Source organism: Peromyscus leucopus, chromosome 3, assembly GCF_004664715.2.
Source record: "Peromyscus leucopus breed LL Stock chromosome 3, UCI_PerLeu_2.1, whole genome shotgun sequence".
In the NCBI taxonomy this organism is placed as follows: domain Eukaryota; kingdom Metazoa; phylum Chordata; class Mammalia; order Rodentia; family Cricetidae; genus Peromyscus; species Peromyscus leucopus.
In genome coordinates this window covers 146,371,155-146,391,384 of record NC_051065.1, presented here as the reverse complement: position 1 = coordinate 146,391,384, position 20,230 = coordinate 146,371,155, and the positions used below count along the sequence as shown (strand labels likewise).

Genomic DNA, 20,230 nt, shown 5'->3' with positions numbered 1-20,230 from the left:
GCCCCTGCCTAAGGCCCTGTGGGTGCCCCTGAGAGTGGGGAGTTGGACTGTTCGGAGCTCCTCGCCCTTCCTCTTCCCTTTAACATCCTTCCCCCTGAATGTGCCCCCTCTCGGCTGGGTGTAGAGCGGGCCTTCTCGCTTCTCCCGCCATCAGCATCCGCCCCTCTTCTTGCCTGTTCCCTGCCACATGCAGGGGCTGCAGGTTCTGTGCCATCATCTTCAGTGACAGTAGGGACAGTGTCCTCCAGCCAGGAGACAGACCACGTGACTGAGGGGGCTGAAGGAAGAGAGAGGATGAGGGGCCTAGGAAAGTGTTATGAGGCCAGGCGGTTCAGGAGGCAGAGCCAGGAGGATCTCTGTGAGTTCGAGGCCAGCCTGGGCTACAGAGTGAGTTCCAGGGCAGTCTCCAAAGCTACACAGAGAAACCCTGTCTCTAAACCAAAAAAAAAAAAAAAAAAAAAAAAAAAAAAAAAAAAAAAAAAAAAGAAAGAAAAAGAAAAGTGTTATGGGGTTGTGGTTGGGGCTCTAAAAGATGAGCAGAGATAGCATGAAGGTCAAGGGGACAATGAGGTGGACATGGTTTTGTGGGAGAAGCAAAGCCGCACCACTAGGGATGTAGGCAGACCTTCTGGGACTGAGGGTGCAGTCCAGTCAGCAGAGGGCTTGCCTGGCTTGTACAAGGCCCTGATTCCAGCCCAGTAAAATGTATACAGAGAATTGCCATCCTGGATTTTCCATGAGAATAAATGCCAGTTCACAGAGATTGTAGTAGGAAGGAACAAACTCATTCCCAGTAGAGAAGGGATTTAATTTATGATATACACAACAATCTCAGAATTGAAAGACTGTGATCCCAGCTACTCAGGAGGCAGAAACAGGAAAATCATAAGCTCGTTCAACTGCCAGCTTAAGTCATGCTGGGATCAAGAAAAATGGGCCTTGGCGGTTCGTGTCACTGGAGTTGTATCCATACCAGTGGATGTCCACACAATCCAGAAGAGAATTTGACATTGCTGCTGCCGTTGTTGCTGTTATAGCAACGGTGGCCACTGCTGCTACTGTTTCTGGGATTACCATTTCATAATTGCTTACTACAGCTAGCACAGTGGAGACCCTGGCAGCAAAAGTAGCTACCACAGTTAGTTAATCTTTCATTCTATTGGGCATGATAAATTTAATTCAATAGTTATATACATTTCGATTGGCTTTGAAAATTTTAAATTTATAAACTCAAGTTCCATTTGCTTTTGGGATACCATCTTACAAGGACTCCAATTTGCAGTAAGGCTCGTTAAGGAGGGGAATGGCTCAGTTGCCTTTAGCCTACTGGCTATGGGTGGGATAGGACCTCTGTTGGTCTTTTCTGTGTCGAACACACAGATTGCAAGCCCAGTGCCACTTTGAGATCTTTGGCAGCAGTTAACTCTGCAGCTCACACACGATTCAGCTTGTATGATAATGAGTATTCAGAGACAGGTAATGCCTGGAAGGCGCTCACCAACCTAAGACAGAGCACCCGTGTGGCCTGGGCAGGCGTCTCCATGACAGGTAAGGTGACCTGCTGACGTTCCAAGCAACCTAAGTCAGAAGCTCATTTTTTAGTAAGCTTGCTTGCTGACCTTGACCTTGATATCCTATGCTAATTCTCTGCTGGGTTCCACCCTCCTGAATGCTTAAGGGAAGTTCCTCGTCTGTGTATCCTGCATAATGGGCATTAACAGCTTAGATGCAAGATTGTAAAACTGTCAGTAGCGAACTTCTGCCCTGCGGGGTTCTCCCATTGTGCTGTAAGCCTGTATTTAAGACCTCTTCCCTCCTTCAATAAACAGCATTTGGCATTTAAAAAAAAAAAAAAAAAAAGCTCGCTCAAGGCCTGGGGACTGGAGAGACGGCTCAGGAGTTGGGAGCACTTGCTGCTTTTGCAGAGGACCAAAGGTCAGAATCCATGGCAGAGGACTAAAGGTCAGATGCCAGCACCCACACTGGGTGACTCACAGCTAACTGCTTGAACCTTAGTTCCACGGGATCCAACACTTCTGGCCTCTTTGGGCAGAGAGAGAGAGAGAGAGAGAGAGAGAGAGAGAGAGAGAGAGAGGAGAAACATGTATTGTTTTGAAATACGGTCTCAATATGTAGTCTAGGTTAGACTTGAACTGCAAATGCTCCCATCTCAGTCTCCCAGCCAGGATCCTGATAGCACATGCCACCACACTAGCTCTTACCTCAGCACTTGTTTTATAGCACTGGGTTGAACCCCCCATCTTGTGTGTGTTAGGTGAGCACTCTACTGCTTTTTAATTTTTGGGTTTTTTTTTGAGAGGGTCTCATTCTGTAGTCCAGACTGACCTCCAGTAAGTGGCCATCTGTACCTGAGCCCGAAGAATACTTGAGAACACAGGCATCATCACCAGGTCCTGCTGTGCTCTCTAGAACTGAGATACATTCCCAGCCCTGTTTGCTTAGTTATCGAGAGACTGGGTATCATGTAGCCCAGGCTGGCCTTGCACTCTCTATGCAGGCAAGGATGACCTTAAAATTCTGATCCTCATACTTTCTCGGCTGAGTGCTGGGATTACAGGTGTGTATGCAGCCACATCCAGCTTTCTATGGCACTGGGACTGAGCCCAGGGCTTTGTACAAGCCAGGCAAGCACTTTGTCAACTAGATTACATTCCCAGCTCCATCTCATTTATTTTAAATTTGTTGAGATTTACAAAACAGGGTATAATTGTCTTACTAATTGTCCCATGTATATTTGAAAAAAGTGTGTATTCTGCTACACTGAGGGCAATTTTTTCTTTTTTTTTAATTTTTATTTATTTATTTGTTTGTTTTATTTATTGGTGGTGGTTTTGTTTTTGTTTTTTGAGACAGGGTCTCACTATGTAGCCATGGCTGGCCTATAACTACATAGATCTGCCTGCCACTGCCTCCTGAATGCTGGGATTAAACATGTACAGTGCCACATCTGACCCTTTTAACATTAAAAAGAATATATGTGTATGAGTATTTTGCTGCATAGTATATCTGGGCACCATATGTGTCCCTGTTGCCCACGGAGATCAGAAGGGAGCATCAGATCCCCTGGAACTGGAGTTACAGACAATTCTGAACACCATGTGTGTGCTGAGAATTGAACCGGGGTCCTCCTGAAGAGCAATCAGTGCCTTTAATTGCTGAGCCATCTCTTCAGCCTCAGAATGTTCGCTGTCAATTCGATCCTGCTAGTTGGAGGAACTGGTCAGTCCTATATCTTGCTGTTTGTTTGGTTGCTGATGACTGAGGTCTGGTGCTATTCTAGTTGATTTATGTGGCTGTGACAAATACTCTGACCTGTCCCACTTGGGGAAGGAAAAGGTTCACTTCAGCTTACAGGTTAGAGTTCACCATCAAGCGCAGCCAAAGCAGAAGCTCAAGCAGGAACCTGGACGCAGGAATTGAGCGCGGGACAACACTCGCCTGGTTTGCTCTCCAGACTTGCCAGCTACCTCTCTTACAGCCCAGGCCAGGCCCACATACCTAAGGATGGCCCCACCCACAGTGGGACGGGCCTTCCGACCTCAATCAGCAATTAAGAAAATGCCTCACTGCCTACAGTCACAGGGCAGTCTGATCTTGGTAAGTCTTCAGCTGAGGCTCCTTCTTCCCAGGCTACTCCAGGTCTGGGTCAAGCTGCCAGCCAAAGCTAACTGTAACAGGAAGGCTCTCTAGCAGACCCGGGCATGGCTAACTTGGCGCCGACAGGTCTCGCTCCCTCCTCTTCTCTCGCCCTTGCTGAACTGTTAGATGACATTCCTGAAGCTAGCCACTGAAGTCTGTTTCTTTATTTGGCCACTTCCTTATGCCTGACTGAAACACCGAGGTCCAGCAATCTAAATCCATCATTTGACCACACTGACTTACCTGTCCAATCAGGACTTTCCAACCCATCCTAACAGAGCCTTCCTCTTTTTCTCCTTAAACACCACTCCTGCAGCTGGGCAGTGGTGTCCTGTGCCTTTAATCCCAGCACTCGGGAGGCAGAGCCAGGCGGATCTTTATTAGTTCGAGACCAGCCTGGTCTATAGAGCAAGTTCCAGGACAGCTAAGGCTACACAGAGAAACCCTGTTTCAAAAAACCCCAACCCAAACCTAAGCCACTCCTTCAGAGACACCTGCTGCTGTCTTCACCTGAGCCAGAGGGCGCCCCTCCCCCCCACCTCCCATCTCTCTGGGGGTTATACATTTCCTTTGTGCTGAGATTTGGTGTCTGGATGGGATCTGTGCAGACTCGGAGGCCCCTTCATAACAGATACTTTCAACTGTATTTGCGGCTACCCATGTCTCCCTTAAGCTCTGTCTTCCTAGGGCTTGAAGCTCTATAGTTAGACATAACATTTACATTTACAGACACTCTTTTCTTGGAAAACTTTTTTTTTAATCATATGTAATGTCCCTTTTTATCTGTTACTGATAATACTACAACCAATTTTTTATTGAAAAAATTTTAAGTATTTTATTATTTTATGTGTATGTGGGTATTTTGTCTGATTCTAGTCTACACACCACATGTGTGATAGCTGGTGCCTGTGGAGACCATAAGAGGGCATCAGATTGCCCTGGAGCTGCCAAATGGGTGCTTGGAATTGAGCCTTTGGAAGGACAGCCAGTACTCTGTCAGGTCCCAAAGGAATCTGGGACAAGTCTGACTCAGTACCTGCGGCTCCTCCAGCACTTCTCGCCCCGCCCCTGGGCGTTGGCTTCCCTTACAGCCCCAGCCTCTGATATTTATGTAAACTAGCCACTTTGGCGAAGCAATCTCTCTTGGCTTCTTGGCCGTTGGCTCCTTTCTTGGTCCACCAATCCCTCTCCCACTCAAGGCCGGCTCAGTCAGGACCCTTGCAGATGCCTCTGGCTGTACTCTCCCTCACATCTACAATAAAACCCTTCTCAAGCATCTCTAGGATCAGTCATGGCCTCATGGTCATTCATATCCCGAGTCATCTCTTGTGCTCCTTAATTATTTTTGCATTTATTTTGTGTATATGTGCTCTTGCCTGTGCAGGCGTGTGTGTGTGTGTGTGTGTGTGTGTGTGTGTGTGTGTGTGTGTGTGTGTGCCAGAAGATAACTTTCAGGACTCCTAGGGATGGAACGGGACATCAAAGTTGGCAGAAGGTCCCATTATTAGCTGAGCCATCTTGCCGGTCCCAATTTAACTTACTTTGTTAGAGTTGGGTAGTATATTTCCCTAGTCTTTTACTTTTAACTCACTGTAGGATTTTTGGAAATAGCATATGGTTGGACATTTTAAAGTTTGTTTTGATGAGTTCTGTTTTAATTGGAATGTGTAGGTAGGGGATTTATTTTCAAGAGCTATTAATACGTCTGACTTATCCCTCATTGTAGTTGGTATGTCTTCATATTTGTACTCCCGTCACCACTTTCCAGGTTGACTCACTTGAATGTTCTCTAGTATTCCATTTATTATTTTCAATTACTTATAGGTGTGTGTGGTGTGTGTGTCTGTATGTGAGTGCAGGTGCCTGCCGGTGACAGAGGCGTTGGGTCCCTTGAGCTGGCTTGTGAGCTGTCTGATGTGGGTGCCGGGAACAGAACCTGAGTTCTCTGGAGGGGCAGCACGTGCTCTTAACCACGAAGCCATTTCTCCAGCCCTTTATGTTGTTATTTGAGACAGGGTCTCATTATGGAGCCCAGATTAGCGATATTCCTGCCTCTGCCTCTTAAGTGTTGGGATTACAGGCCTGTATTACTGCACCCTGGAAGTAATGTATTGATTTTTTTCATTAAATTCCCCTGTGTTATTTCATCACCTCTCTGCATACATATTTTTAGTGGTTGTAGGTAGGGATTGGCAAGCTTCTTCTGTGGCCAAATAATAAATATGTTGGGTTTTATAGGCCCAACACTCACTTTTGACACTGTAATACAAAAGCAACCTTATGTAATATCTAAATAAATGAGGCATAATTATGTTAAAAATTTTATTTATAAAAAAGAAGCGCTGGGAACCAAACCTGGGTTTGTCCTCAGCAAAAGCAACAAATGCTCTTCTTAACCACTGTGTCATGTCTCTAGCTCCAGAGAACAGCTTCAGGCAACAAGACAAATCACCCCAACACCGATGCTCAGAATGCTTAACACAAACATATTTCGTATTATCTCAGTCAATATGTATTTACTAAATGTCTGACCAAAAAAACAAACAAACAAACAAAAAACCCAAAAACCTATATCCTGCCCTGTGTCTCTCCTATCTGGCAGAGCAGTGAGTTGCAGGCTAACGCCCCTGCATCCAGGAACCAGCCCTGCTCTTCTCCCTAGGATGGAACCTTTCCTCCTCATCAGTTTACTCCTACTTGGCTTCTGGTTTGTTTTAAAGCCATATCCTTTTTTTTTCCTTCTTCTTTTTTTTTAACCTCGGGCAAGATGTGGCTTTCTGGGCCAACCACTTTTCACCTCATCCACTATTTCTCAGCTCATAAACCTTCAGTTTATAACCACACACTTGAGGACATCAAAGGACAAGTTCAGTCTTGCTCACATTGCTCATGGATGCTCAGCTTCACCTTTGCTATCCTCCCAGACGGTGGCTGGGCCTTTCTCTGTTATCCAGAGCCCCGAGGTGTCAGGCTTCAGTTAGTCCACACTGTCATCCTCCTGAGCAAGAATGCTTCATACCCAGGACTTCACAGCTTAGAACTGCTGAGAGCCATGAAGAGTGCAGAGAACACATTCAGAGATTTTCACATATTTAGTGTATGTGGACATATCTGGGCATGTTCATGCTATGAACACATGAGTGTATGAAGTTAGAGGATAACCTGAGGGAGTTTATCCACTAAGCCATCTCAAAGTCCCTTTTACAACTTATATAAGCCGGGTGGTGGTAGCGCACACCTTCTATCCCAGCACTCGGGAGGCAGAGGCAGGTGGATCTCTGTGAGTTTGAGGCCAGCCTGGGCTACCGAGTTCCAGGACAGGCTCCAAAGCTACACAGAGAAACCCTGTCTCGAAAAACCAAAAACAAACAAAAAACAAAAACAAAAACAATATAAACTAATTTGATAGAAACTGGCACAAAGGTTGTTTTTAAAACAGTTTCTCTGTGTAGCAGTCCTGGCTGGCCTGGAACTCACTCTGTAGACCAAGCTGGCCTTGAATTCAGAGATTTGCCTGCTTCTGCCTACCGAGTGCTGGGATTAAAGGCATGTACTACTACCACCTGGCAATTGCTGTATTTTAAATGTATTTGGAGATCTGACTGTCTCTGCCTCCTAAGTGCTGGGATTAAAGGTATACACCACCACTGCCCAGCTTGCACAGGGATTTCCACGCTGGTGGCTTTGAAATACTGCCACAGAAATACTTACTGCCTTTGGTGGGCAATTTCCATCATGGCTGCCAGCGTTCTCTGCTTTCTGCTAGGCTTACCCTGTGTAAAAAATTCCCACCCTCTTGAGCATAGGCTGGATGGTCCAGTGGTGGAAATGATGGACTGTCACTCTCTGTGACTTCATCTTGCTGGTGTAGTCTTTCTGGTTCTTGTTAAGATGGTGAGGGCGACCTGAGTGGCCACTAACCATCGGTCAGTGTCCTGGTGAGGCCCTCAGTAGACTCACCCATGACCACTCCTGCTGACCACATTTGAGCCTTAGAGAACCGTGGCCTCATTTAACACGTTTTCCTTTTGTGGTCCTGGCGATCAAACCCATGACAGACGAGTGTGCCACCACTGAGTTACACTCAGCCCAATAGTTTACACCTAAATTATAGTCTTGTGGGAAAGCCCGAAGCAGGAATTCAGCTCAGCTCTACCCAGTTTCTTACCATACAATCAAAGACAACATGCTAAGGACTTGTTTTGTGACAGGGAGGGACTTGCTACATAGACCTGGGTAGCCTGGTACCACGCAGCCCAGGCTGGCCTCAAGCTTGCAGCAGTTCAACCTCAGCACCACAAATGCCAGCATTACAGGTGTGCATTACATCCCCAGCTAACAGGCTGCTTTAAGCCCCTAAAGTTGAGGCTGATTTGTTGAGGAGCAGTAACAGTGCTTTATATATGCCTAAACTCTGTCCTACCCACCTGTTAGACTAAGTTCATCTCAGTAGAAAACCTTTTCCTACTACTTATGAGGTTCAGTAGCTTTTTGATGTATGGATTTCACCGGGTTTTCCTGGGATATTTTTACTGCAGCTATGTGTGCATCTGTGTGTGGGCATGTTCAAGGGAATGCAGTGCCAATCACCAAGTCCTTATGGCGCTGAAATCACAGTTCTAAGGGGCTAGGAATCCAACCTGACTTGGGTCCTATGCACTCTTAACAACTGAACCATTCTCCAGCCTCTGGAAATTTCTGGTCTCTAACAGTATTGAATAAAATACTACACAAGGAGTCCAGGTCAGTTTCTGCTATATAGCAAGATCCTGTAGGTATGTATGATGGCACATGCCTGTAATCCCATGAGAAAGAAGAGGACCAGGAATTCAAGGTCACCTTTACCTACACAGTAAGTTCCAGGCCAGCCAGCCTGGCTCCAAAAACCAAAACTAAACAAAAATGAGCAGGGGGTGGGGTGGGGAGCAATCTCTCTAACAGGGTGAAAGCAAAACCAGGATGAAAAAGTCTATGGACAACCTCTACTTTGTAAGCTCATTTCTATTTTATTTTTAAATATAAAGGTTTTTAGGGTCTAGAGAGATGAGTCCTGAATAAGAGCATAGGCAGTTCTTGCAGAGAACCCAGACTTGATTCCCAGCACTCACATGGTAGGTAGATCATGACTTACTCCAGTTCCAGGAGATTTGATGCCCTCTTCTGGCCTCTGCAGGCACCGCCCAGGCACACATGCGGTACCCGGACACACATGCAGGCAAACACTTATTTATATTAAATTAAAATGCTAAAAATACAAATATAACAAGCAAAGAAAAAAACCAGACTAGGCATGCTCTAATCTGTGCGGACCATCTGCTCCTCCTCTGCCTTCAGACTTCTGCTTGTTTTTAATCTATTACATTTATTTATTTATGCACCCCCTACACACACACACACACACACACACACACACACACACACACACACACACAAATCAAGGGATAACCTGCAGGAGTCAGTTCTCTCATTCCATGTGGGCCCAGGGATCATGCTTTTATCAGACCTGGAGGCAAGAGACCCCGACATATTGACCCTTCTTTACCAGCTCAAGTGGGTACTTACTACACAGGGTGGTGGTATCAGGGATCAAAGTCATGGTCTTAAGAGCAGTAGGTAGAGTGGGGGGGTGTGTGGCAGACAGGCAGATCTCTGTGAGTTCGAGGCCAGGCTGAGCTACCAAGTGAGTTCCAGGAAAGGCGCAAAGCTACAGAGAAACCGTCTTAAAAAACAAAAAAAAAAAAAAAAAAAAAAAAAAAAAAAAAAAAAAGAGCAGTAGGTAAACACTCTACCAATGAGCCATACAGCCCCAGATCCTTTTTTTTTTTTTTTTTTGAGAGGACCTCCATATGTAGCTCAGGCTAGCCTTGGACTTGAGAGCCTCCTGCCTCATCTTCCCAAGCCGATAAGGATGTACCACTGCATCTGACTGGCTTACCCTTTTGAAGTCTTTTTTTTTTTTTTTTAAAGGTTTATTTATTGTGTATATATTGTGTTTTGCCAGGCCAGAAGAGGGCACCAGATCTCATTACAGATGGTTGTAAGCCACCATGTGGTTGCTGGGAATTGAACTTGAACTCTGGAAGAGCAGGCTGTGCTCTTAACCTGAACCATCTCTCTAGCGCCCCCCCTCCTTTTGAGATAGGGTTTTTCTGTGTAGCTTTATACTTTTCCTGGATCTCGCTCTGTATACCAGGCTGGCCTCAAACTCACAAAGATCTGCCTGCCTCTGCGTGCTGGGATTAAAGGTGTGCGCACCACCGCCACCTGGCTTCTCTAGCCCCTTTTTAAGTGTTTATGTGAGTCTGGGAGGTCAGAGGACAACCTTAGATGTCAGTCCTCACGTTCCACCATTGGAAAGAGCGTTTCTGGTCAGCACTCTCTTTCCCCTACAGTTGAGTGCCCGGTTAGCTGGCTTGTCAGAAGGCCATCTTCTGGAAGCCCTGGGATTGCAGCCATACCCTGCCAGAATCTGCAGTGGATTCTGGGAATCTGCACCAGGCCCTCAAGTTTGCACAGCAAACATGTAATCCATGAGCCATGTCTCCCTCCAGCCCCTGGCTTAATCATTTGTCATGTTCATGTGTGTGAACTCTGGACTTTCGTGGTTTAGGGCTGCACACCTAAGACCACAACACAGAGAGGCACATGAGTGTTGGTATGGTTCTTGTTGAGAGGACTCCCCTAGTGCCCTGAGCACATGGGATCCTTAACCTCTGGACAAACTTCATGATTAAAAACTGAGCCCTCGCCGGCGGTGGTGGCACACACCTTTAATCCCAGCACTCGGGAGGCAGAGTGAAGGAGATCTTTGTGAATTTGAGGCCAGCCTGGTCTACACACAGAGTTCCAAAGACAGCCAGTGCTACATAGAGAGATGCTGTCTTAAACACCCACTGAGCCCTCCTTCCCCAGCAATCACCTCCCTTCCCCTGTGCTTTGAAAGCAGAGCTCTGGGTCCCCAAAAGCACACTGCATTACTGTGTAATGAGGAACAGAACGGCCCCACTCCTCAGGCAGCTCAAATCCAGTTTGGGATTTTAGAGCTGTTAATGTTAAATGCAGAAGTAGTGTTCTGGAACCAACCTCCATGAAAGGAGATAGTAACTACATTCCAAGGGAAAAACTGGGGCATGGGTAGGAGTCAGAGGGGAGGCTCAAAATACCAGAAACCAGCACCTTCTATACACTGGAGGGTCAGGGACAAAAAAGGTTTATTCAGAAGAGAATCAACCAGCTCATCGGGGCGAAGCTGAGGAACCAAGAGAGTCAACTACAGCACGTTTGGTGGTGCATGCCTGAACCAGCACTCAGCTGGAGTCAGGAGGATCATAAATTCAAGGTCATCCTTAACCACACAGTGTGTTCAAGGCTGGCCTGGGATGCAGGAGACTGTCTCAAAACAACTACCCACAAAACAAACAAAAAACAAAACACCAGGGCTCTCTAGTTCAATGACTACTAGCTTTAGGAGCAGTTAAGAGTAATTTGTCTACAGCCAGGCATGGTAGCACATGTCTTTAATCCCAGCATTCTGGAGGCTGAGGCAGGTGGATCTCTGAGTCTAGGCCACCCTGCTCAACATAGGGAGTTCCAGGACAGCCAGGGCTACGTGAGAGAGACCCTGTCAAAAAAAGAGCAATCTGTCCTAAATTCCCAGCTGAAGAACAGCACGGGCCCAGGCGAGTCGACCCACCAGGCCCCATCAGACAGCACTTCACATCTGAGTGAGGCCAACTGCCCACCTTCAACTGTGTTCCCACCTCTAGGAAGCAAGCAGCGCTCGAGGACCATCTCCTGCCATACTTCTTGGGAAACTAATGTAGACAAAAGGGCCAAAGACCAACAAAGCTAATAGTTTTATGTGTTTTCAATGTGAAAATTCAAGTTCACTACCAACACCCCCTTGTCACTCTGTGAGGTCAAACAGACTGCACTGCAGGTCCTGAGCACAGGGACAATGACGGTCAGTCTGCATGTCCACTCTTAGGACACGGTGGTGCTCAGTAGGTGCCCATTACTTCTGAACATGGGCTGAGGTATGGAGCAACTTGTCCAGGGTCTAGGCCTCCTGGCTGCTAGCCAAGAGTCTGCCAACAGTATCTGGTTCTTTTCACTTTCCAGCACTTGGCTTTAGAGTGGACTGGGGATTAATCTTCTCCCTGTTAACAGACATCAAAGACAGAAGAGGCCCAGTTCCTGGCATTTTTGTACACAGATTTCTCATAGATTTATTTCTGTGTCATGTTATATATAGACCTATTCATATATACCTTTCTTTAAATATACAATCTATATTCCCTTCCCCACCAAAATCACAAGAAGAGATCTAAATCCTTCCAGGATTTCCATTGGGTCTCCTAAAATGATTAGCTAACAAAGAAACATTTCTCAACATCTCAAAAAACAGCTGTTCTCGGCTCTGGGCCCACTGAAGCAGCAGTGTTCCCAGGCTCAAGAAGACGAGAAAGGATGAGAGACAACTGTAGTGTGGTGGGATTCTGGGATCAAAGTGTCCAGCGACTCCCAGAATGGCAGACTGGCTCCAGAACTCTAAGGCTGGGATGAAGGTGGAGGACACCCTTCCCCATGGCTTTTCAGATGCAGCCCAACAGGCACGGGGAGGGAGGAGAACTGCAGATGAGGCATGCAGGGGTAGGTGTGGTAGAGAACCCCTGTGGGTGGTGACGAGCCAGCACCCTCCAGAGGACTGCCAACCTGCTCAAGGACGTGGGTAATGGGCAGAAACAGAGCTGAGTGAAGAAGGATGACCGCAAGCGTGGCAGGAAGAGGCAATGGAACACATAACAAGTACCAAGAGAACATGACCAGTACTGGCCTTCTCCCTACAGAGGGTGTGGCTTATGTCTGGGGGTGGAGGAGATGAAAAGTCATGAGCTAGGATTATCAGCTGGCCAGGGGCACAGGAAGGCTCTCTGAGGACTCCTAAGGGGTAGGCAGGTAGGCAGCTGGGACCCCACATTCCCAGGGAAGAAACAAGTCCTTTCAGTTCGACTTGGACCAAATCTTGGCGCTCCCTCGGAGTCTGGCAAGGGGAAGAGAGAGAGAGGGGATGCAAGGGGTCTCCTAATTCCTGGAGGTCACCCCCATTCCCGACCCCATGCAAACGACTAAAGCAGGTGGAGCAGCCAGGCTGACGTCCCTGAGGTAAAAGTGGGGTACCCAGACACAAGCGGCTCCCCGCACGGGCTCACCCCTTGCCCTTTGAGGCTTTCTTGCTGGGCTGGCGCTGGTTGGTGCCAGGAGCTGGTTCTCTTAGCTCTGTCAGGTGTTGCTCAGGATCCTGAGAAGTGGCTGCAGCAGCTGCTGCTGTTGTGACTTTAATGGTTTTTTTAAGGTTGGCAACCTATCAGGATAAAGGAATGGAGGATAGCAAAGAAGGTTCCAGAACCTGACAGGTCCCGATTATTTTATCAGTTTGCCTCAGGCACATCCCAGCCCTGTGCACAGGCTGGGGAGCTGCAGTTGACCTGTTGCCTGCTCACCTCACTCTCGATCTGCTGCTTCAGGCCCAGCTGCTGCTCCTTGTGCTGGTTGGCACGGCTGACTTGCTCCTCGATGCCGGACAGCACCACCTCACAGCCTACGCACCTGTGGGAGTCAGGGCAGGAGGAAGAGGGCTATGATCACAGACTCATTACAAACAAACAAACAAACAAACTCAAGAAGCTGGAGAGATGGCTCAGTGGTTAAGAGCACTGGGTGCTCTTACAGAGGACCAAGGTTCAATTTCTAGCACCCACTTGGTGGCTCACAACTGCATATAACTCCAGTTCCAGGGGCTCCGATGCCTCTTCTGACCTCCACAGGCACCAGGCACACACGTGGCAAACAGACATACATGCAGGCAAAACATTCATACACAGAAAAGTAAAAATATTAAAAACAAAACAAAACAAAAGCTAAAAAACCCACCAGCTCAAAAGCAAGCCTCCAAGGTAGACTCAAACCCCTTGTCTAAGCTGGGCGCCCTCACCAGGGCACCTGGGAACCAGCTACAACAGTATTCTCATGAGCAAAATCCCTGGAGTAGGATCAGAAAGGGATAAGGAAGTAGCAGAGCGATACAAACACCGTGGGTGGGGGGGTGTTGGAGAAATGGCTCAGTGGTGGAGAACACCTATTGCTCTTGCCCAGAACCAGAGTTTGGTTCTCAGCACCTACACCAGGAGGCTCCCAACCACCAGCTCCAGGGAATCTGACACCTCTGGCCTCTGAGCACCTGCACTCACCTGCATACCCATTCCCACATACACACATAACTACAAACAATAAAAGTAAAGGAAAACAGCAATAAAAAGATCAGAGTGGGAACCACACAGCACTCGGCAGGCAGAGGCAGGCGGATCTCTGTGAGTTCAAGGCCAGCCTGGACTACAGAGAGAGATCCAGGAAAGGCGCAAAGCTACACAGAGAAACCCTGTCTCGAAAAAATAGAAAAAAACAAAACAAAACAAAACCCCCCAGGAGTGCCAGGCATGGTGGTGCACAATACTGCAGCCTGTAATCTCAATCCTGGGAAGCAGAGGCAGAGGATTTTGAGTTCAAGGGCAGCCTGGACTACATAGTGAGATCACACTAAGGTTAGCCAGGGATACGAAGGGAAGAGAGACCATGGCCCACGGTGTTATGTGCCATTGGACTAAATTCAGCCTAGGAGAGTGACAAGTCTCCCATTAGGAACCCTCAAGTGCACCACCTCCATTACCTTTCCCAGCTACTTCAACAATCCTGCCTCCTCGCACCCAGAGTCCCCTTGAAGCCTGTTCCCTCGGAAGCCTCTGGAGGAAAGTACTGGTCTTTTTCTCTCCTCCAGGGCTAACCCTCTGCTCCTCAGTCCCGGCTTTCTCCTGGTTGTATAAGGGAGAGGTCAAGGTCTGACAGGTTCTCACCACTCCTGCAGGGTTCGGGCAATGGCACTGAGGTCCTGGCGCTGGATGTCCCGCCCAATGCTGTAGTCAACCTCTAGCCGCTGATTGCGCTGGTCCAGAGAGCCTCGAAGGACATCGGCATAGACAGCCTCAATCACAAGGTCTTCCAGCTGGCGCACATTCCGAAGGGCAAGGGCCTCCAGCAACACTGCATACGGGATACACTGGGCCCAGGGGTCAGACCAGGGTTGGTAGGGTTCAAAAGCAGAGAAGGACTTCCCATAATCCCTTTCCCTCTTTTCCCCACTACTGAATCCTGCATGTCCTCCACTTTTATCCCTAAACCATTTCCTAGAAAACATTAGTTCTAAAGCAAAACGTATACCACCTCAAAAACATCATCAGAAAAGGTCAACCTTTTTTCTTTTTTCTTTTATGGTATTTGACACAGGCTCTCATTCTATAGTCCAGACTGGTTTGGAACTCACTAGGTAGCTCAAGCTAGACTTGATCTCACACTAATCCTTCTGCATCAGCCTCCCAAGTGCTGGGGTTACATGAGACATGGCACCAGACTCAAAAACGACACTCTTAAAACACATGACAGATGCTCACCTCCCACAGCACAGCAAAAGAAATGGCATCTTCCTGGTGCCCTTTCTTTGGTAGTAGCTAAGGCTACTGGATTACACCAGCTTGACATCAGAAGATTATGGGAAGGGTCTGGAGTTACTCTGTCTAACACTTAAGACTTAGCCAAGTTACAAGCTGGCATCACCTCTGAGGCATCCACAACCACAAGCTGGATTCCAGCAAGTCACCAGGACTCAATTCTAATTAACTAGGAGACTGAAGACTAGGGAAACATGACGTAATGTGTGACAAAAGCTGCGCCCACAAGGACACAGACACCTCTGAGGTACATATATGTCTCATTTTAGCAAACAAGTCTGGTGCTTCACAGGAGAAGAACCCCAAAGCTGAGGCTTTGTTGGCCTGGAATTCTGTATGGTGAATGAAACATGATGGATGTCCTAGTGGCTATTTTGACACCAGACACAAAAGATGGTAACTTAGAACTTCGGGTCAAACTGAGAGACTATCGGCCCGACTGACTGCAGTAATGTTGCTCTAGTTTGGACAAGACAGAGGGTGGTCAATGGCTCTTCAGGTGCAGACAGACTCCCAGGGACAGACAACAGGGAGGTGGCAGGACTGTCACTTACCTTGACTTTGGCAGCCAGAGTGACAACTGACAGATGTCGAAGCTTATTCTTCTGAGCCTCAGTGAGTGGGGGAAGGTTTCTGGCTTCAGCTAGGGAAAGGGATAGAAGCCCAGGAGTCTTATTTTTAGCAGTTTCTTACATGTTTTCTGCACCAATTAGGCTGCCCAGGTTCATTTACGGCACCTAAGTAGGGCATCCCAGGAATTTCTTCCACGTCTCTCCAGAAACCACCCTTCTGGCTCCACAGCTCCAGCCCCTATTTACCTAAGTAGTCAGCATAGGTCCCATAGGCAAACACTGTGAGCAGCCTGAAGGTGGAGGCAAAGTCGCTGTCTGCCAACTGCATAAGAACATAAGGGAGGTGACAGGAAGGAACTACTGAACCCACTTTCTGACCCCAACCCTCCCAACAGTACCTATCCTGGGCCACCAAGAGGCTTTCTCTACATCTCCAAACGTACAGTTTCTCTAAGGGCTCATGTCTACCTTTAGCCCTTGTTATACTATGCATCCAATTCCTACTCTAAATCAGGTGTAAAAAAAAAACATTTAGTGTTCCAGCCGGGCGGTGGTGGCCCACGCCTTTTATCCCAGCACTTGGGAGGCAGATGCAGGCAGATCTCTGTGAGTTCAAGGTCAGCCTGGTCTACAGAGTGAGTTCCAGGACAGCCAGGGCTATACAGAGAAACCCTGTCTGGGGGGGAGGTGGGGGGTGGGGGTAGAAACAAAAACCCATAAACATTCAGTGTTCAGAGCATCACACACATATACATTAGACATGGTAAATATGTAATTTTGGCCCTCAGAGGGCATAGAATTTATGGCCTCTGTTTCAGATTGTCCGCAGTGAGGTGGTTTTATATCATCCATCATTCATATCGCCACTCACTCATCCTGGCATGTCATTCCTGCAAGTTCTCACCTAACAGTATCTTCTAACAAGGCTATAGACCTAGCTTCCGCTAGCCTACAAGGATGCAGCAGAACTGCAACCTGTGAAGTAAACTCTTGCCAAATGTATAACTGGCTTATACATTTTATCCATTTATCTGATCTCTTTGACTGAATACAAGCTTGAAGGGAAACCTGCTGTCTTGTACTTTGCAGAATACTAAACACTGTCAGGCAATTGGGAAATGTTTCTTCTACTTGTCTTAAGGATATACTTTAGTTCACTGTAGATAAATCAGGAACAAAAGATAGACAGTTTTCTATGAACGGCAGTACATAACACATTGTACCCTCTGATTCAACCACAGGTCTTCTAAAACAGGGCTCAGTTTAGACACACACTACTCTCAGGACACAGCCTGGTGCCACAGCATTGGCAATCATTTGCTCTATACTTCAAGCTCTTGACTCGGCCATTTCTGTGAATGGTTCTTTGCTGTGTTCATAGCAGTTTACCACTGTCTTTGGAAAGAAGGCATTGTCTTCATTATCTACCTTAAATAAATTAGTATATGCAACATTTGGACACCTGGGGAGGCAACATAGCATAATATGCTCATTCTTTCCATTTTCAGTTGACGTTAGACTTTCCCACAATTGTGCTTCTGTAATTGTGAGGGGGCAGCACTTTTTAGTTTTTTGTTTGTTTGTTTTGTTTTTGCAGTTCTGAGAATTCAACCTATAGAGAGCCTTGTGTACTACAGACAAGGGCTCTGTCACTGAGCTACATCTCTCCTCCTTTTTGAGATGGAGTCTAAGTTGCCCAGGCTGGCCTAAAATTTGTGGTCTCCCTTGCTTTAGCATCCCATGTTCTGAAATGGAACCCAAAGCCCCATGAATGCTAGGCAAGTATTCTATCAACTGAGTTATGTTCTAGTTTCTCATAACCATTTTTAAGAGAAAACTGAGCCTTTTAATAAGGTTTCTCTGATCAAGGTGACCTTTTTTTTTGTTTTTGTTTTTCATGACAGGGTTTCTCTGTGTGGCCCTGGCTGTCCTGAAACTCTGTAGACCAGGCTGGCCTTGAACTCAGAGCTCCACCTCACTCTGACTCTTGAGTGCTGGGATTAAAGGTGTACCCCTCCACCACCTGGCTGATGACAAGATTAGTAAGAGGGATCACACTGGTGGACAAGCTGGAACTTACAAGTAGTATTCTGAATGGCATGCTCTTTTGCTTAAAAATTAAAAGTCCAGCTTTGTGGTGGTGGCGGCACACATCTTTAATCTCAGCACTCAGGGGCAGAGGCAGGTAAATCTCTGTGAGTTCTAGGTCATCCTGGTCTATAAAGCCAGTTCCAGGACAGCCAGAGCTAGTACACAAAGAAATAGTCTTGGAAAACAAACAAACAAACCCAAAAGGAGAAAAAAAAAACCCTGCTTGTTTCAGCAGCACACGTATACAAAGAAGACCAGCATGGTCTCTGAGCAAAAATGACATAAATTCGTGAAGCATTCCACATTTTTAAATAAGAAAACGTTAAAATTCTGCACAAGGCATAGGCAGAAGGACTACCCCAAGGCCAACCAGGCGACGACGACTTCTACTAGTCTCCACAGTGAAACCCTGTCTCAAAAAGGGTGTGTGCAGAGGGGTTGGGCACTAAGTTTACAGACCCCCTTATCCCCAAAGAGAAAATGAAGGCCTTTATTTTGATTTGACAGTTAATTATCACTGCCCTGTTCACCAGAGCGGTCACTGGCTACAAACTGAGCCCAGGCACTCTTAGAGGAAAGCTTCGGCCCCAAGGTTCTCTGGGGACTACCCAGGCAAGCAACCTACCTCTCTGACATTGGGCATATCCAGCAGTTCCCCAAACACGTAGACACCAGGGGCCTCCAGCACCTGATGGATGAGTGTGGCCAGCGCGGCCCCCTTGGCCGACTTGGCAAGGAGCAGGAACTGCTCCTGGTTCTGGCCCGTCACCTTCACCTCGGCACTCATGGCTGCACCGAGGGACGGGGCTCTGGTCTCGAGCTGTCTGGAGCTGCAAGGCAAGAGGAAGGCGAAGCTGAAGGTGCCCGGGCGCTGTCAGGCCAAGGGCAGGGGACTGCGCTCAAGCGGCCCTAAGGCCACTTCTGCAGTGAGACATCAGGTCACCGGTTCCTTAAGGTCCGCCACATCCTGGCTGCCACGCCCACCCTCTCCCCCAGGCCAGGGCCTAACCCCAGGCCCCACCACGTGCACCCCATTGAGCTCTACTACAGAAGAGGTGGCCGGGGAAGCGGCGGCACATGGTGTCCACCCCAACGACGACGCTCTCCCCGCCGCCGCTCGGAACGCGCGGCCTGCACGTGCCCGCAGCCACGTGACCTCACCTCCACGCTCGTGGCTCCACCCCCTCCCCTACAGGCGCACCCCGGGGACGGCGGGTCCGCGCCCAAGGCCCGGTCCTACCCTGGGGCCGAGTGCGGTCGCTACCTGGAAGCCTCGTCTTCCAGCGCACGGGGCGGGGCGGCCGCTCCGTCACCTCCGGCCGCCGCTCCCAGCCTTTCCTGCCACCTCCCGCAGGGTCGCTCTAGCCACCCGCCTCTATGGCCAGCTTCCGGCCCGGCTTCCGCTCTCGGGAGGCGGGTTCCGGGCGGCTATGGCCTGCTTCCGCTGGCCGGCGGCTGGAGACGTGATCGCTTCCGCTCGGTTGGTAAAGGCTCTTTGGTGCCAGAGCGAGCGCTGGATGCGCGGTGACGAGGAGTCCCCAGCTCGGGGGAGATCCTGGGTCGCCGGGTAGCCCGGGAGCGGCGGGAGGGGAGAGGAGAGCAGAGGGCGGCACAGCGCGGCTACGGCGACTTGAGCTTCGGTGGCAGGCGCGGAGACGCAGACGGGAGAAAATGCGGAGAGAGGAAGGAAAAGTGACGAAGTTAGCGGTAGACATAGTGTGGGTAGTTCAACCACTCGGGTGTTTACGAAGAAAAGTTTGAAAACGTATGGGAGCCCGGAGTGGTGGCACATGGCCCCTCTCCTTGCATTTGCAAGGTAGAGGCCGGAGGATCAGGAGTTCAAAACCAGCTTCAGCTGCACAGCAAGTTCCAGGCCCGTCTGGGCTATTTGAGAACCTGTCTCAAAAGGAAACAACTCAAAACCCCAGATGGTAAAGGGAGGGGGGGGATGTATTGGTCAGACATTTTTTTTTTTTTTGTGATATATATTTTTTATTTTACAATACATTCAATTCTACATATCAGCATGGTTCCTATTCTCCCCCCCCCCTCCCTTACCCCAGCCCACCCTCCATTCCCACCTCCTCCAGGACAAGTCCTCCCCCGAGGACTGTGATGGTCAGACTTTTGACAGGAGAAAATTGTAAGTGGAACGAAGGCAGTTGAGGAAATTTAAAAAATAAAGGATTTAGCTGGGCACTTGTAATCCCAGCATTCTGGAGGTGGAGGCAGGAGGATTGCTTTGAATTCGAGGCTAGCCTGAGCTACAGTGTGAGAGACACTGTTTAAAGAAACTACATCTCGGGGTGGCGGTGCACACCTTTAATCCCACTACTTGGATTCCTG

The 20,230-nt window shown here is 48.2% G+C and overlaps 1 protein-coding gene across 8 annotated transcripts; it reads right to left on the bottom strand.

Annotated features, from left to right (window-relative positions):
- Positions 1 to 11,493: 11,493 nt before the first annotated feature.
- On the bottom strand, positions 11,494 to 19,252 carry Cops7a (COP9 signalosome subunit 7A). Of its 8 annotated transcripts, none has more exons than XM_028892289.2 (8): positions 19,046 to 19,252; positions 18,510 to 18,714; positions 16,040 to 16,115; positions 15,776 to 15,864; positions 14,571 to 14,773; positions 13,164 to 13,269; positions 12,873 to 13,024; positions 11,494 to 11,819 (listed from the first exon to the last, which is right to left on the bottom strand). In XM_028892289.2, the coding sequence occupies exons 2-8, from the start codon at positions 18,669 to 18,671 to the stop codon at positions 11,771 to 11,773; spliced, it is 837 nt and encodes a 278-aa protein (XP_028748122.1). In that variant the 5' UTR covers positions 18,672 to 18,714; positions 19,046 to 19,252; the 3' UTR covers positions 11,494 to 11,770. The 8 variants fall into 8 exon arrangements, with proteins under 8 accessions (XP_028748122.1, XP_028748120.1, XP_028748121.1 ...); XM_028892287.2 differs by having other exon boundaries at positions 19,149 to 19,252; XM_028892288.2 differs by having other exon boundaries at positions 19,125 to 19,210.
- Positions 19,253 to 20,230: the final 978 nt, after the last annotated feature.